The sequence below is a fragment of the Dicentrarchus labrax genome, unplaced genomic scaffold (assembly GCF_905237075.1).
Source record: "Dicentrarchus labrax unplaced genomic scaffold, dlabrax2021, whole genome shotgun sequence".
NCBI lineage: Eukaryota > Metazoa > Chordata > Actinopteri > Moronidae > Dicentrarchus > Dicentrarchus labrax.
The window spans coordinates 1,814,833-1,831,241 of NW_026136706.1; the positions used below are offsets into that span (position 1 = coordinate 1,814,833).

Here is a 16,409-nt window from a genome sequence, read left to right on the forward strand (position 1 = left end):
TATGTCGGCAGGGTTTTAGCAGAACGTACTGAAGAGATCTTTGGCTCTCATCTCCTCGGACTCCAGAGGGTCACTGATGCCGTACATGTTCTCAGCAGAGATCCTCATGATGTATTCCCTGCCCTCAGTTAGCTTAGGGATCTGAGAGAAGAAAAGAACCACCAACGTATAACAACCTCCTCCACTGGCACATTGCAATTATTAAAATGATAGCTGACAGAATTTTAGTTAACAGCCCATTTGGACCCACCTTGCATGTAGTCTTGGTGGTGGCGGACGTCACTGTGGTCCACATGTCTCTGTTGGTGTCTCTCTTCTCAATGATGTAATTAGAGACATCAACGCCGCCGCTGTCCAGAGGAGGTTTCCAGGAGATTACCATGTACTCTCTGTGAACCTCATCAAACACCACTGGGCCAACAGGAGGGGTCGGGCGGTCTACAGGGAGGAAAGAAACAACGGTCTTGGGTGGCGCAATTACTTCTGGTGTCCCATAGGGTTCTATTCTTAGACCCTTTCTAATTTTCATTTAAATCAATCATTTTGTTACTTTATCTTTATATCTACTGCTGTTTCCTGATACTGGTTTATTTCACATAAAAACCTTTTTTATGTATGTTTTATTTAGTTAGGTCTAGATTTTTCAGTGGAAGGTATCAAAAAAGTATAATTCCGGCAGAGATACTGAAATTGAGCTGTTTAAACTGGTATCTAAACATAAATCAGTTGAAAGCTTTGACTAGGAGGACCCCTTTAAATCTAAATCAAGAATTTAGTTGCTGCATTATCTATATCATCTTCATCTATATTTCCAGCACTTTTTGTTGATGATACTAGCTTATGTCATACTCAGTTTCTCTACATGAGTTTTGCACACTTACCGACAACCGTGATGTTGCAGACTCCCTTCCTAGATCCGGTACTGTTCTCAACCACTACCACATATCTGCCGCTGTGCTCGCGCTGCGCCTTCATTAGGCCAAGCGACATGGTGGTCAGCGTGTTCTTGAACATAATGTGTTTGTCGGCCTTCAGCTCATCATCATCTCGGTACCACGCAATGGATGGAGAAGGTTTACCGGTGTAGCGGCCCTGCAGCAGGCAGCTCTCACCCACACGAATTATTATCTTATCACGGAAGTCCAGCTCGATGGTTGGCGGCTCTGTAAAAGATTAAACAAAGTCAGATGAAGTGATACGCTGATAATCTATTATTCCCTTTCTATTCCTTATTTAAAGCTGTGATTTGTTTGTTGCATTTTTATCTACAACAAAAACAGTATATATTTCTCAGCCAAATTCTGAATTCTAAATGTTGAATAGCAATTTTCAAGTCTGTAAAAAATAAATTTTTATAGATAGATTACCCTAAAAACAAACACTGAAACCAATTCAATTCACAATATGCCAATCGAGGGTCTAGGGAAAGAGGGTGTTGTACAGATTGTATAATCACTTGAGGTAAATTGTGAATTTTTTGGGCTATATAAATACAATTTTACTTCAACTGACTATATACACACAGCGGACATTTTCCCCAAATGTTGTTATTAAAAATTGAATGTGAACTAATGTGAATCTGACAAATCGTTATCATTTCACCATTACCCAAGTGTTGAAAACTGAAAAGACAATGGATAGTGAAAATCCAGAGGGACATCGGGCCATTTTTCAAGGTGACTTATTTGATAACTCTTTAACTACCTTTAGATAACAGCTGTTCAATAGCCCTACACAATATGATAGAAAAGGCTTGATTAGGAAATATTAATGCACATTTGAGCTTTCCGCCCTGAGCACAATGTAAGAAATGGCAACTGTGTGATTATGGCGAATTAGTGCCAATATTACAAAAGCCAGATTAAAACATACAAAACAGCTGGTCCTGTTAATAATAAGTCCTCACCCAGTTCGTCCTTGCAGGTGATGGGTTTGGTGCTGAATGATGGCTTGCTAGGGCCGACCTCGTTGACAGCCATGACCCTGAACTCATAGGTGTCACCCTCCCTCAGGCCATCATAGGTATACTTCCTTTCCATCAGCTTCTCCTTTGTCAGTCTGGTGTACTTGTCTTTGCCGATCATACGCGCCTCCAGGATGTACATGGTGATCTCTGAACCACCGTCAAACTTTGGTGCCTTCCAGGTGACGCTGATCAAATCCTTGGTTACCTTGGTGACTTCAAGCTCCTCTGGGCGGTCGGGCACACCTGAGGGGAGCACATACACATTTGGTTGGTTCTTTATATATGAAGATGGGAACTCATTTATGGGTTTGTGTTGTTTTTGGTTCAGTTTTGTTTATTTTTTAATGTTTACATTTAGAGACAAGGAGAGACAATGATTCTAAACTCACTGATTGGTTCCTTGATGATAATCTCGGCTGCGGTCTGCATGAAGGGTCCAATGCCGATGGCGTTCTCTGCAGCCACTCTGAAGAAGTAGGACTTTCCGGTGGTGAGCCCTTGAGCCACGGCGTTCTGTCTGCTGGCGGTGAAGGACAGTGAGGTCCAGGCCTTACGCTCAGCCTCACGCTTCTCGATGATGTAGTTACTGATGGGAGAACCACCGTCGTTCTCTGGGAAGTACCAGTTGAGCTTGCAGGATTCGCTGCTCAGGTTCTCGGCGGTGAAGGGGATGCCAACGGGTCCAGGAACGTCTGAGGTAGGACACAACCGGGGTTTAATTAAAAAGATAAATATACTGAAGGGTCAAAGGATGTCTAATTTTTACAAGAAAATAGTATTTTACCCAGAACTTCAACAGTGATGTTCTTTGTTTTCTCCCCGCCAGCATTCTTGGCGGTCAGTGTGTAGACGCCGAGGTGTCTCCTGGTGCAGGGTTTGATCACCAGTGATGAGCTGATCGCTGTTGTCTCCACTTTAGCCTCAGGAGGCAGTGCAGCTCCATCTCTGCTCCAGGTGATGTCAGGGGACGGCTGGCCTGACACGTAGGCAATGATACGGATCACGCCACCAGCATGGACCACCATCCTCTCCTTTACCGAGGCGTCCAGGTCGACCTCAGGAGCAACTGGGGGAAAAAAACTCAATGTTACTCTGCTTTTTACAACCAAACTGGATAAATACTGTACTACCTTAGAGGTAATATTGTTGAGGGAACCATGGTTTGAAATGTGTAACCCTCTCAGACTTTCAGATGGACTCACTGGTTCTGTCGTTGACCTCGAGCACCTCTGGGACTTCTCCTGGCTCGCCGTTACCAGCAACATTGAAGGCAATCACCCTGAACTTGTACTTACCACCAGTCTTCAGACCGGTGATAACAAGTCGGGTGCCGCGGATTTCGGTCTCCTTGGCCTGTAAAACAAAAAAAGAGTCAAAGGTTGATTTTCAACTCAGCTCTATCTCTAAAACCAGGTCCTTGATCAGTGGTGTTATAAAAATGTGGTGACTGATTCCCTCTCACCTTAACCCAGGCCTCAGTGCCCTCCTCCTTATACTCCACCCAGTATCCGATGATCTTGGAGCCTCCATCCTTCAGAGGAGGAATCCACACCAGATCCACTGTGGACTTTGTCCAATCAGAAATCTTTGGGGTTGGAGGAGAGGGCGGGGCTACAGGGAGACATAGAAAGTTAACACCCTGTGTGTATTTAAATTAGAAACTTGTGCGATGTAAGTGTCTGACTCTTACAGATGGGGTCTCTGGCAAAGATAGGGTCTGTGGGAGGACTGGCGAGTCCCAGTCCTGCGGTGTTAATGGCGGACACTCTGAAGAGGTACTGGGAGCCCTCAATGAGTCCGCTCACGACGAACGACTCGCCCATTCCCATGGGACGGATGGGGTCGCGCGTGACGCGTGTCCAGCGCTTGCCTGTTGTCTCTTTACGCTCCAGCCAGTAGCCGGTGATCGGGGTGCCACCGTCATCCTCCGGCTCCTCCCAATTGACGGTCATGGAGTCCATGGTGACGTTGGTGACCGTTGGCTTCTCACACTGACCGGGAACAGCTGCAGTAGGAAGTATTTAACTTATATTAGTGACCAATCTAGTATTTCTGCATCAATGAGACAGTTACAGACTGTTTGAAGTATATGTTGTTCTAGTCTAAAAATGAAAATCTTTTTCAAACTCTGACTCACAGAAGAGGTTTCGCGCGACCTCTGGCTCGCTGTCCAGTGGCTCTCCAACTCCGTACTTGTTCTGGGCCATGATGCGGAACACATATTCGTGTCCCGCCATCAGGTTCTCCACTGTCCAGATCCGTTCTTTGGGCTCATTGGTGACGGGCACCCAGGTCTTCCTGTTGGCCACGCGCCTCCAGATGACATAGTTTGTGACTTTAGAGCCACCGTCATCCTTTGGCGGCAACCAGGAGAGTGTTATCCTCTCGGCTCCGATCTCCTCAAACTTAATGGGAGCGGAGGGAGGACCGGGCCGGCCTGAAAAATAACAAAAAACTGGTTCAGACAACAGAAATCATCAAGGTGAATCACACCTGCAGTTCACTGCAATCAAGGGTTTTTTGTTCATGTTTTCAGAATTGTTTATTATTCTTTAGTTCAGATTTTGACTATATTCGTATTGATGTAAGTCTCTAAATCATTGTTGACTCTTATTATTGCTTGTTATTGATGCTTTGATGATCTAGGACTTCATTGAGGCTTCCAGTGTGAAAAAACATAAAAAATAAAACTAATAGTGTAACAAAAATAAGTGTAACATGTTTGTACCGAGCACGTTGAGCCTCATCTCCTTGGCGGCCTTGCCAAGGCTGTTGGAGGCCACCAGTGTGTACAGGCCGGTGTCGAGACGTTTGCCCTGCTGGATGAGCAGCGTGCAGCTCTCATCGGACACAATCTTGTTGATGTGCTCGTCGTACTGGACTTCCACCTTGTCGTCAGACTTGTGGGGCGGAGCCTTATACCAGGTGAGCGTGGGGAATGGACAGCCACGGATCTTGGCTACAATGCTGATGTCGGAGCCCTGCTCGACCTCCATGAACTCCTTCAACTCGATGGATGGAGCGCCTGCAGCAGAAAATTAGATAATGACACATTTTAAATTTGTTTCTCCTTTTGAAGACTTTTCTGTGTTTTTCTACAAAACCAAGGTTGAATTAACTACAGCTTAAATCCCCATAAGTCTTGGTCTTACAGGTCTGGTCCTGGATGACAATGGGTCCGGCTGTGGATGAAGGTCGGCTTGCTCCAGCCTGGTTGTACGCCACCACTCTGAACTCATACTCGTCTCCCTCGGTCAGGTCCTCCACCTCGAACCTGGTGGTGTCCACGTCTCTCCTATTACACCTGAAGGTCACAGCATAGCCAGACGTTCAGTGAGAAAGTTTTTTAAATTTTTTTTAATTAAAACTATACATCAGAAGGACCACATTTTTGAGTGTAAACCACAGATTGTATATGCTTTTTTTCACAGAAGAAATTCTTCAAAAAGAATGAATAAAGTACAAATTGAATAGCAGGAAAACATTGAAAAATGATATATATAAATATATATAATATAAATATTAAGAATTGTCAACAAACATCAAAATGTCATTGCCATGATTGATTGAGAAAAAATTTTGACCAATCAGTGACTAGTAATCAATCACCTGGGTAACTAAGAGGTGACAGGTGAAGTAGAACTTTAGGGACCTGAGGCCTAGGTCCAAAACTAGTCAGTTCCCAGGTTGGGTCTTAATTAGTAGGAACCAAGTGGACCCTTTGGGTGATGATTTACCTCCTCCACGACTCCTTCTGGGTGCCGCTGGCTTCCCAGCACAGCAGATCAACGCTGTAGTGTGTGACAGGTGAACCGCCGTCATTCTTTGGAGCCTTCCAGGTCAAAGTCACCGTGCCCTTCCTCACGCTCTGGATCTTCAACCTTGTTGGAGGATCAGGAGGATCTGCAACAGAAAGATCACATTCTGGTGAGTACTGAGACAAAGCAAGGTCATTATTTTAAAAAAAATTAGAGACATTAAATGTATTTCCTGGGTTTTTTGTGGTGGAGGAAATATTCAGATGATCCTTTACCTAACTAAGAGTAGCAAGAGCACTGTGGTAAAATACTATTAAGTAAAAGTACAGAAGTGTTAAATTGTATAAATTAGTTCAAGTAGCATTAATGGAAATACTTGTACAAGTACCTAAAACCTGTACCTAATTGAAGAACTAATTTAAATATACATCTTTTTTCTCTCTAAGCAGAAAACAGGTAAGGAAAGAGAGTAGACATACGGATTGGATCTCTGGCTTTGGTTCCCTCAACAGTCTCGGTGTACGGGCCGAAGCCGAAGCGATTCTCAGCGCGGATACGGAACAGGTACTCCTGACCATTGATCAGGTCTGGAACCACCAGAGACTGAGCAGCACAGGCCGGGTTCACCTTGAAGAACAAGATCAGAGTTGTGTTATTTTTTAATATCCGCACTGATAGTGCATTATCCTGCTGCAGGTTCGGGGTCCTACCTTAGTCCAGGCTTTTCCATCCACTGTCTTCTTTTCGATGAAATAGCTCTTTACTCTTTCTCCTCCATCGCTCTCTGGAGCTTTCCAGGTGAGTCTACAGGTTCCCCTTGTCACGTCGCTGACCTTCAGGTCTCTTGGAGGTCCAGGCAGGTCTGCGGATCAACAAACCAATAAATTAAAATCTAAAAGTTTCACCCAAGTGATACTGTAAGGTTAACGCAACCTTATATTTTACTGTACATGTTAAATGAGAATATGATAAATAAAATCCTTGAATCTTTACATACCTAGCACATTGACTCTGACTTTGACCACCTTGTGTCCAGCGGGGCTCTCTGCATTGATGATGTATCGGCCACTGTGGCTCAGTTTGCTCTCCGGGATCGTGACCACTGAGGTTGTGTCAGTGGAGTGGATCTGAAACGAAACCAAGTCACAATTGTATGTATTTCCAGTGGTCTTAAAGTTGATGTCTTAAAAGCTCAATGTTTGGTGATGACTCAATTGAAGCTTAATTTTGTTTGGTTCAACAAAAACGGACTGAACCGGTGATCCCGTCACAAGATGGTCTGCGGTTGGCTATATTTCAGTAGAACCACTTGTTTGGTCATATGTGGATCAGTTGGGATATTTTAACAATAATTAAAATATTTTACTCTGAGTGGTCTAACCTCTGAGTCAACGGGTAGTGTGTGGAGTTCGTTCTTCTTCTCGGACTCTGCAGTTCCATCGAAGGTCCAGGTGACTTTGGGAACAGGGCGTCCTGTGATAGTGGCGGGAATCCTGATGGGTGTTCCGGCTCTGCAGTTCAGCAGGTCGGGAGCACTCACATCCAGAGTCACCGTCGGCTCGACTGGAAAACAAACAGACAAAAACAAACAGCTTATTTATTTGTATTCAGGTAAACAATCCATGTAAAATTTTCTTGAGATCAACATCTGTTTTACAAGAGAAAATGTTAATGTTGAGCTTTTAAGCAATATTTAATGTGAAATTGTAAAGGAACTCTGCTAACTATCTTATTATACTGTGCTGAATCTTAATTAAGAGTATGGATCTGATTAGGAACAGGAAGTGTGTCACTCTTACTCAGGATGTCCTGAACCAGGATATCGGCTGTCTTGGCGGGCTCTGAGTTTCCAGCAGCGTTCACGGCGTAGATCCTGAACTTGCACTTCTTGCCCTCTTTCAGGTCGGGGACAGTGATTTCCGTGGATGGGTGGAGCTTGTCGGCAGGATTCACCCTCCTCCAATCGGGAGAGCCCTCCTCGTGGACCTCAATGATGTAACCCTTGATGGGGCTGCCACCGTCTTTGTCCGGTGGGCTCCACTTGAGCGTGATGCTGCTCTTGGTTTTGTCTTTAACCTCGGGGGAAGCAGGTGGGCTGGGACAGTCTGGGAGAGGAGCAGAGAGTTGGTGAAAGGTCAATGTTTATTATCAGTCTTTATGGTGCAAAATAACTAGCTGTGACTTTTAGCATTAAGGCTCTGTGTACTCTGGTTTTTATCCTAATACTCTAACCCTATTTTAGGTTGTCAGAGGGTTAACACTCACTGCATGGATCCACAGCAAAGCGGCATTCAGAGGCCTCGCTGGGTGGCCCGACTCCCGCAGCGTTGGAGGCTGCAATCCTGAACTGGTACTCAGTTCCTTCGATGAGCCTGAGTACGGTGTACTGCAGACCCTTTACTGCGGGTTTGGTGACTGGAGCTCGGTTGACGCGACCCCAGTATACGGCGCCGCGCTCTCTCTTCTCCAGCCAGTATCCCTGGATGGTGGAGCCGCCGTTGTCGAGGGGAGGATCCCAGGTCAGGGTCATGGTGGTTGCTGTGGCGGCAATTATTTTAGGATTACGTGGAGGTCCGGGGAGGCCGAATGGATCCCTGAGTTGGACTTTCTCTGAATCGCAGCCGTCGCTGACGCCATACTTGTTCTCAGCTTTGATCCTAAACTGGTAGGTACCGTTCAAGTTCAGTTTGTAGACCTGAAGGAGCAGAACAGGAACATTAATCAATAATTTATTTAATGTTCTCCCATTCTTTCATTATCAAATTCAGAAAGTATTTAAATGAAGCAGTCTATTAGGTTTTGAATGTAAGTTAAATTGTTATGGAGTAAGGACAAAAAGATAATCACCTATTTTTAATTAACACCAATGGATCAAAACATCCCAGTTTACTTTTCACTTCAGCCAGGACTCACCCCAAATCTCCTGTCGATGAGGTTGATAGTCAGAACCTCAAAGTCGGACTTCTTCTTGCTGGCGTCCCTACGCTCCACAATGTAGTTGGTGATCTCACTGCCTCCATTGTCATCTGGGGCGTCCCAGGTCAGGTAGCACGAGTCTGCCTTGATGTCTGAGACCACAACGTTCCTTGGAGGAAGAGGGCGGTCTGAAAACACAGGGTTTGGTTAACATAAGGTTCATTGTGGTAAACCTGACATGGAAAATGATACGTGTAAGATTCCTTTTTTGGAGACATTATCTTACCGAGGATCTCGACTCGGATGACATGCTGTGCTTTGCCGTAGCAGTTTTCAGCCACCAGCTTGTAGTTGCCCTTGTCCTGTCTGATTGTGACTGGGATGGCAATCTTAGTCTTCAGAGTCGTCCGGTCCACCTGAAGATGAGAATGAAAATTATGTATGAAGCACAATATCATACACAAGGCAGTTTTAATATGCTTTATAAATATTGAAACATCCACTGGTGCTGGGCGTGATAGTCACGGTGCGTCTTCACACCGGCGCTGCCGGGCAAAGCGAGAACACCCAAGCACAAACACACGACCCTTTGCCCAACATAGGTGGGAGTACTACACAAACTCTTCAGCAGGGGAGCTAATGGATGTGGTAGAAGTAGCGGGGGTGGTGAGAATAGCGCTGGGACCAGCGTTAGTGTTCACTCTTTCTACCGCGCCAGTCACAGTGCGTCCATGCGTGGCAGTGGCGCAGCCGTCCGATGCGTCAGTGGTGTGCCTGTCCATTTGTTAGGCTATGTGGTGGGGTCTCAATATTGTTCATAGTGTCTCTGTACTGTGCCTTGCATTGAGAGGTTCCACACTCTACAAATACTACAAACTTTTATCTGGATAGATGGGCACAGATTAGACCTCTGCAGCTAAAAGACGCCTACTGTTATTATTATTATTATCATATTCAATTCAATTAAATTAAATTCAATTCAATTCAATTCAATTTTATTTGTATAGCGCCAATTCATAACAGAAGTTATCTCAGGACACTTTTCAAATAGAGCAGGTCTAGACCGAACTCTTTAACATTAATTACAGAGACCCAACAGTACCACCATGAGCATGCACTTGGCGACAAGGGCAAGGAAAAACTGCCTGTTAAAAGGCAGGAACCTAGGACAGATCCTCCGGCTCTAGGTGGGTGGTCGTCTGTCTCGACCATATTGTAATGATAATAATAATAATAATAATAATAATAATGAAGAAGAGAATAAAAAAGAAAAGAAAAAGTGTCCTCCAATAGGGGTGGTGGTGGTGGGTAAAAAATCATAAAAAACGCCTACTGTTTACATGAGTTTTGTGGTAGTAATAGTTCTAGTTTACGACTGTTGGCTTACAATTTACTTTTACCTGTTCATTTGATATATGGACAACATAACAAATGGATGGAGGGGGGTGAATCTGATGAAATAAGTTCAACTCTCTTTCAAAATATCAGGTATTTCATGGAAATTACATAATCCAATATGGCCGTCGCCATTATGACGTCATAATATGCAAATTAGATGGGGAAATTTACTCCCTAGATAAACTTTAGGTCATTCTCAATATTTGTCTCATTTACACTTTGTCTCTATCTCAAACCACTTTCAAGCCAGAGCCTCATGAAATTTAGATGTCAAAATCTAGTATTTTTAAAAATAAAACCCGGCACCTAAAGGGTAAAGAGGTTAAAGGATTTAATAATTATGAGCTTTAAGTGTTCATTCTCAGATCTTGAATGCAGCTAACATAAGAAACTGAGCAAAAATTAATATCAGTGATGATTTAGCTCTTCTTAGAGTCAAAAAGTTCTTGAAGAAAAGTCATGGTATATGACTGTAGTTGTGTAGCCTGTAGTTTCTAAGATATTATTCTCCCAATTGCTGATGCACAGTTTGAGTGAAATCCATGAACATATATGAGTTTTTACCTCCTCAGTCTCCATCGTCATCTTCTCTTCATCAGGCTTCTCGATCACCACGTCGTCCTTCATCCATTGGAGCGTTGGCAGAGGAAGTCCCTTCACCTCTGCTGGGATGTCGATGGCCGAGCCTTTTTTCACAATGATGGCGTTGCTCTTGAAGAACTTCAGGATGGTGATAACTGGTGCGACTGTGGACATAAATATTTGTAAATTTCATGCTGTTGCTTACATCAGCCTAAACAGCCTGACAAAATCAAGTATCTTTTAAAGATTTTAAAAGTGAATTTCTTACTTTCATCATCCTGGATCCTGACAGTGATGGGCTTGGAGGGATCTCCGTCCCCGACCTCATTCACAGCTTTGACACGGAACTGGTACTCCTGGTTCTCAGACAGGTTCTCAATGGTCCCGCAACACTCTGTGAAGATCTTGCGGTTTGCCACATCGTATTCATTGCTGTCCGACCTCATCTTCTCAACGTAGTAGCCTCTGATTGGGCTGCCACCATCAGTGCGAGGCGGCTGCCAAGCCAGGGTGATAGTGGTCGTGCTTCTGTCGGTGTAGTGCAGTTTCTCGGGAGCAGATGGAGTACCTAAAACATTGTGGATGAGTTTGGTCAACACAAATTTTCTATGCTATTTCTTTGATATATAAGAAAAATTGTCATCTGATATCCAAAGTCGGACAAACTTTGATGGATTTACCTTTTGGATCCTCGGCCAGGATGGGTCCAATGTCAGCTGGAGCTCCGTCACCGTACTTGTTCCTGGCAACGACCCTGAAGTCGTACTCCTCGCCGGACAGTAGGCCCTGGATGTCGCACTTGCAGGATGCCGTCTCAATGGGCTGGCGGAAGAGTTTCATCTTGGCGTCCTTCCTCAGGATCTCGTAGCCGATGATGTCGCTGCCGCCGTTGTCCACAGGGTCGGACCAGGTGAGGGTGATGTTCTTCTTGGTCACCACAACAGTCTTCAAGTCGACCACTGGTCCGGGCACATCTATGGAGACATAGACCAGAAACAATTTCTCATATGGGATCTATTAGGGGTACCATGGGTCTCTTACTATATAAAAGTTTGTATAAATTCAGTACTGTAAGGTACAAGAAAGTAATTTATATAAAAATAAAACCTTGATATTGTTTTATATTTATTCAACACTGACCCATAACGTCCACTCTGGTCTCTGCTGTCTTGGTGCCACTGCTGTTGGTGCCGGTGATCTGGTACTTTCCGTGATCTGACCTTACAGCCTTCTTGATGAACAGAGTGCTGTTCCTGCCCTCCGTTTCCACGATCATTCGCTCCTTGTCAGGTTCGGCTTCATCTTTAGCCCATTTGACTTCGGGCTGGGGACGGCCGGTCACCATGGCAGGAAGCTTCAGGGGCTCTCCGGCCTTGATGATGACGCCGTTCTTCACAGAGACATCAAAGTCCACATTGGGAGTTTCTAAAGGACATAGAGATGAGTCAGTCTTTCAGAAGAGTCTTTGTACAGAACATGTTTTTTTTTGTCGTCACTTCCTCTGCAGCTGCTTAACAAAAAACAATAAATTATTCTCTTGAATTGAGAGCATTTACTGTGAAGCAGCTGCAGGAAGCATTGAATTTCATAAATCTTTTTTTGTTAATGCCAGAAACAATAAGTTCAAGTAAAGCAGCATCTTCTTGTTCCCTGACAAAACTTTCCGTACCTTGAGGCTCTGTGACAGTGACAGGTTCGGTCACACCGGGAGCTCCAGGACCGGCGTCATTGACGGCTAAGACTCGGATGTAATAATCTGCTCCCTCAGTCAGACCCGTCACAGTGTAAGTCAGCTCTTTACACCTGAACTCTGTGCTGCGAGTCCACTCCTTCTCTCCAGCCAAAACCTGTGATCAGAAGACAATAGTTTAACATCACAGGTCCAGAAGACCTGTAAATACATAATTGTTACTAGAAATCCAAGAGTCCGGTGAGGTTACTGTACCTTCTCAACATGGTATCCCAGGATGTCTCCTCCACCGTTGTACAGAGGGGGCTTCCAGGCCACGATGATAGAGTCCTTCCCAGTGTCCACAATCCATGGTGTGGGGGGACCAGGAGGCACTGCATGGGGGGGAACAGAGATTTATTACGTTTTTGAGGAAATTATCAGACTTAACTCAACAGGACAATGTTTGGTTGTGCATTTTGTCTGTAACGTTCAGTTGCCTTCCAAGGAATGTAATTTCAGAACACCATAAAAATGGAAGAGGAAGCAATGGCAGTAGATTGGCTGAGAAGTGCTACTACACAAAAGCAGGTTAAACTTGTACTTGGCTTTGTGATGAACAACTCACAAACATTTTTTTAAAGCAAAGCAGTGTGCCTTGTTATGTTTTGGTTTATTTGGTTTATTTTATCTCTGCTGTTTCTTGATGTCGACCTCTAGTCTGGTCTAGGATTGGCAAACTTACGGATGGCGTCCATGGCAATGGTGCGGTCGCTGGGCTCGCTAAAGGGCCCGGGGCCGGCCAGGTTCTCGGCACACACCCTGAAGATGTAGGTGAGTCCCTCCATCAGGCCAGTGATCTTCACCTCCAGAGAATTTAGGAGGGCACGGTTGACTCGGGTCCAGTGTTTGCTGTTCACCTCCTTTCTCTCGATCCAGTAGCCCAGGATCGGGCTGCCGTTATCCTTTGGCTCATGCCAGGATATGTGGGCACTGTTTGCGGTCACCTCGTGGACTCTGGGAGTGTTGGGAGCATCAGGAGGATCTGAGGGGGGAGGAGATAGGACAAGTAACTTTAGTGGGAAGGTGGCAGAAAATGTCAATGTGTTTGTTTTTAGAATCCCAATTTACACCAGCATAAGAATTATTTTGTGCTGTGTTTTGATACAACCACCAGAGGCTGACAAAGTAAAAAAAACAATCAAAGTTTTATGTATAAAACTTACATTTAAGGAATTGTTTTAAACATATTTTATTATTTGTCATTGTGTTTTAAAAAGTGATGGTAATTTTACTGATTTATTATTAAAAAATATGTACATAAGTAAGTATGTATGTATCATAAAAAGGGAATAGTTAATTAAAAACTATAAATATTTATTTGAGAGCTTTATTTATTACATGGAATTTCATGTGTATATTGTGTATTGTTCAGCCAGTCAGATTACACTGTAACTCTGTCTGAGGTCATAGGTTTAGCAGCATTTGTTAATATTTCAGATATTTGGATTTATAAAAGGTGACCTGAGATTTTGTTTATTTTATTTTACTTACCAAACTGGTTCTTGGCGACCAGTGGCTCAGAGATACACGGTGGCCCACAGCCGAACTTGTTCTCAGCGGTGACTCTGAAGATGTACTCCTTCCCTTCGATGAGTTTGGTGATGGGGCAGCTGGTGCCCTTCAGGGTTGAGGTGATGGTGATCCAACCAATCTCATCGTTCTTGTTGTCCTTCTTCTCCAGGATGTAGTTCAGGATCTCGCTGCCACCATCGTCCTCGGGAGGCTCCCAGTTACAGATGACGGAGGTGTTCCTGATCTCATCAAAGGTGAAGTTGATTGGAGCGCCGGGTTTGTCTGTAGCAAAACAGAGTCAACGTTGAAGGTTCGTAAAATACATCTTTTATGGATCTGACTCAACAAACCAAACACATTTAAACAAACTATGTACCTTTAGTCACAGTCATTTTCTTTCTTTTTAATTTGGTTTATTTTTTTAAATCAAAATTCAACAATTATGAGACAAAATTGTAAATCCATTGACTAAAATTGCAATAATTTGAGTGCCACTTGTTCTAAAACAGAAATCTGTTATGAGTTTCTGATTTCCATGTTTTGAAAATATGAATGTAATATTTTTATAACTGAGGACCAATTTCAACCTTAACTCAACTGATTAAAAGGTCAGGTCTATTAGGAGGCCTCATGACCTGGAGGTTCAGGTATCAGGATGGATATAAGTAAACTACAGTCTTACCAAGGACGTTGACGAAGCAGGACGCATTGGCAACACCATGAGTGTTCTCGACCTGGATGGTGAAGGTGCCATGATCGGTTCTGACAGCATCGCGGATCATCACCACAGAGTGACCCTTCTTGGTCTGATCCAGACCCAGACGCTCACGCAGTGGAGTAGTGAACTCCTCAACTGGTTCAGGAACCTGAAGGTAATGAAGGCGGAAGTGATTTTTTCCTTCGAAAATATGTAGAAGTACATTAAAACGTTCAGGACTCTCTGAGGACACAAACCTTGGCCTTGGTCTTCTTCTTGACCACAGGGATGATCTTTTTGGTTGGCTCTTTGGTGACGTCCTCATTTTCCCTCAGCCAGGTGACCTTGGGATAAGGGGAGCCGGAGATGTAGGCGTCAATTCGGATCTCCTCACCCTTCTTAATGCACAAACCGGACTGCACACGGGCATGGAGGGTGACCTTAGGCTTATCTGAAAATTGAAGAAGAGTGATTAAGTTTAGGAAGCTCTTCTTTAATGTCTGAAGCTAAAAACACTTTCTCCGGTTAAGTAAAAGATTTTCATACCAACGGGGTCTGCAGCCTTAATGGGCTGTGTGCTGCGAGACGGCTCACTGACTCCAGCGGCATTCTCGGCTCGGACCCTGAACTGGTACTCCATGTCCTCCTTTAGACCTGTCACCACGAATGAGAAACCGGGGACCAGACTTGGGGTGACCTTCTCGTAGCGGTCGCCGTCCTTCTCGATCTTCTCCACGATGTAGCCTTGGATGGGACAGCCGCCGTCGTTGTCGGGAGCCTTCCAGGTGACAGTAATGGACTTGGATGTTGGATCACAAGCCTCCACCTGGATGGGTGGGTCTGGTTTCTCTGTGAAGTTCATATGAGACAAACCGTAAATGTCTGAGCTCTCTCCAGTTTAATATTTCCATATTTTTATAAAATTTTATTGACAGGTTTGGAGGTCCTATTGGTTGCGGGTTATTGAGCTAAAACCATGACTTACGTTTGACTTCCTCTGTGATGACTGGGTTACGTAGCTCTAGATATTCTCCGGCTCCGACCTTGTTGAGGGCCTTTACTCTGAAGTAGTACTCGCAGTTGACATAGAGGTCTTTGACGGTGTAGGTCAGGATGTTTTCTCCCGACATGACAGGCATGTAGGTCTTCTTGGAGGCCTCGCGGCGCTCCAGGGTGTAGCTGACAATCGGGGTGCCACCATCATCCTCTGGGGCTTCCCAGCTAATCTTGCAGGAGTTCTTGGTGGGTTCGCTGGAGGTGATGTCCTTACACTGACCGGGGAGGCCTATAGGGTTCAGACAAGGGTGATTGTTGCTTGCCTGTTTCTGGTGAAATACTGTACATCCAAAAATGGTGCTAATAGCAGGGCTACTGGCAGGTTTTTAGAATTACTGAGGTCATTATATCCCCCATAATTTATCTAAAATGCAACAACTTTATTGGAAATCATTGGTTAGGAGTGGTGTACAAATACTTTATGAACATATGAACAAAACACGCTGTTATGTTTCCCAAGCACAGTGACATGAAGGACATCCTACCGATGACTTTGACATTGATGGTCCCGGTGGCAGTTCCCAGACTGTTCTCCAGGGTGATGGCATAGGCGCCGGCATCGGCACGTGTGCACTTAAGCAGCTCCAGGTGAGCGCTGTTCATCTCTACCGTCATAGAGAGCCGGTTGTCAGGCTTGCACTCCACTGTGTCCTTCTGCCAAACCATCTTGGGTGTTGGGATTGCCCTATAGGGGATGTTCAGGTGCAGCTTCTCACCCTCAATCACGACCACATCCTGTGCCTCCAAATTTATGGTTGGAGCACCTTGGGACCAGAGAACAGGATTATTAGT

General features: G+C 44.6%; 1 protein-coding gene across 1 annotated transcript in view; it reads right to left on the minus strand.

Moving 5' to 3' along the window:
* LOC127365100 (titin) overlaps window positions 1-16,409 on the minus strand; it is a 182,806-nt gene that overhangs the window by 61,011 nt on the left and 105,386 nt on the right. Inside the window, exons 139-172 of the mRNA XM_051402823.1 lie at window positions 16,103-16,381; window positions 15,547-15,846; window positions 15,108-15,410; window positions 14,819-15,012; window positions 14,547-14,730; window positions 13,844-14,146; window positions 13,035-13,334; window positions 12,566-12,684; window positions 12,290-12,467; window positions 11,761-12,045; window positions 11,301-11,594; window positions 10,889-11,188; window positions 10,603-10,784; window positions 8,927-9,056; window positions 8,638-8,828; window positions 7,990-8,419; window positions 7,524-7,829; window positions 7,106-7,287; window positions 6,722-6,851; window positions 6,435-6,586; window positions 6,204-6,351; window positions 5,704-5,869; window positions 5,119-5,270; window positions 4,695-4,991; window positions 4,104-4,403; window positions 3,657-3,971; window positions 3,429-3,577; window positions 3,169-3,319; window positions 2,751-3,032; window positions 2,356-2,658; window positions 1,907-2,209; window positions 882-1,163; window positions 251-438; window positions 30-141 (exon numbers count right to left, since the gene is read on the minus strand). Of these exons, the coding sequence (XP_051258783.1) occupies window positions 30-141; window positions 251-438; window positions 882-1,163; window positions 1,907-2,209; window positions 2,356-2,658; window positions 2,751-3,032; window positions 3,169-3,319; window positions 3,429-3,577; window positions 3,657-3,971; window positions 4,104-4,403; window positions 4,695-4,991; window positions 5,119-5,270; window positions 5,704-5,869; window positions 6,204-6,351; window positions 6,435-6,586; window positions 6,722-6,851; window positions 7,106-7,287; window positions 7,524-7,829; window positions 7,990-8,419; window positions 8,638-8,828; window positions 8,927-9,056; window positions 10,603-10,784; window positions 10,889-11,188; window positions 11,301-11,594; window positions 11,761-12,045; window positions 12,290-12,467; window positions 12,566-12,684; window positions 13,035-13,334; window positions 13,844-14,146; window positions 14,547-14,730; window positions 14,819-15,012; window positions 15,108-15,410; window positions 15,547-15,846; window positions 16,103-16,381 (7,890 nt within the window). The remainder of the gene's footprint in view (window positions 1-29; window positions 142-250; window positions 439-881; window positions 1,164-1,906; window positions 2,210-2,355; window positions 2,659-2,750; window positions 3,033-3,168; window positions 3,320-3,428; window positions 3,578-3,656; window positions 3,972-4,103; window positions 4,404-4,694; window positions 4,992-5,118; window positions 5,271-5,703; window positions 5,870-6,203; window positions 6,352-6,434; window positions 6,587-6,721; window positions 6,852-7,105; window positions 7,288-7,523; window positions 7,830-7,989; window positions 8,420-8,637; window positions 8,829-8,926; window positions 9,057-10,602; window positions 10,785-10,888; window positions 11,189-11,300; window positions 11,595-11,760; window positions 12,046-12,289; window positions 12,468-12,565; window positions 12,685-13,034; window positions 13,335-13,843; window positions 14,147-14,546; window positions 14,731-14,818; window positions 15,013-15,107; window positions 15,411-15,546; window positions 15,847-16,102; window positions 16,382-16,409) is intronic.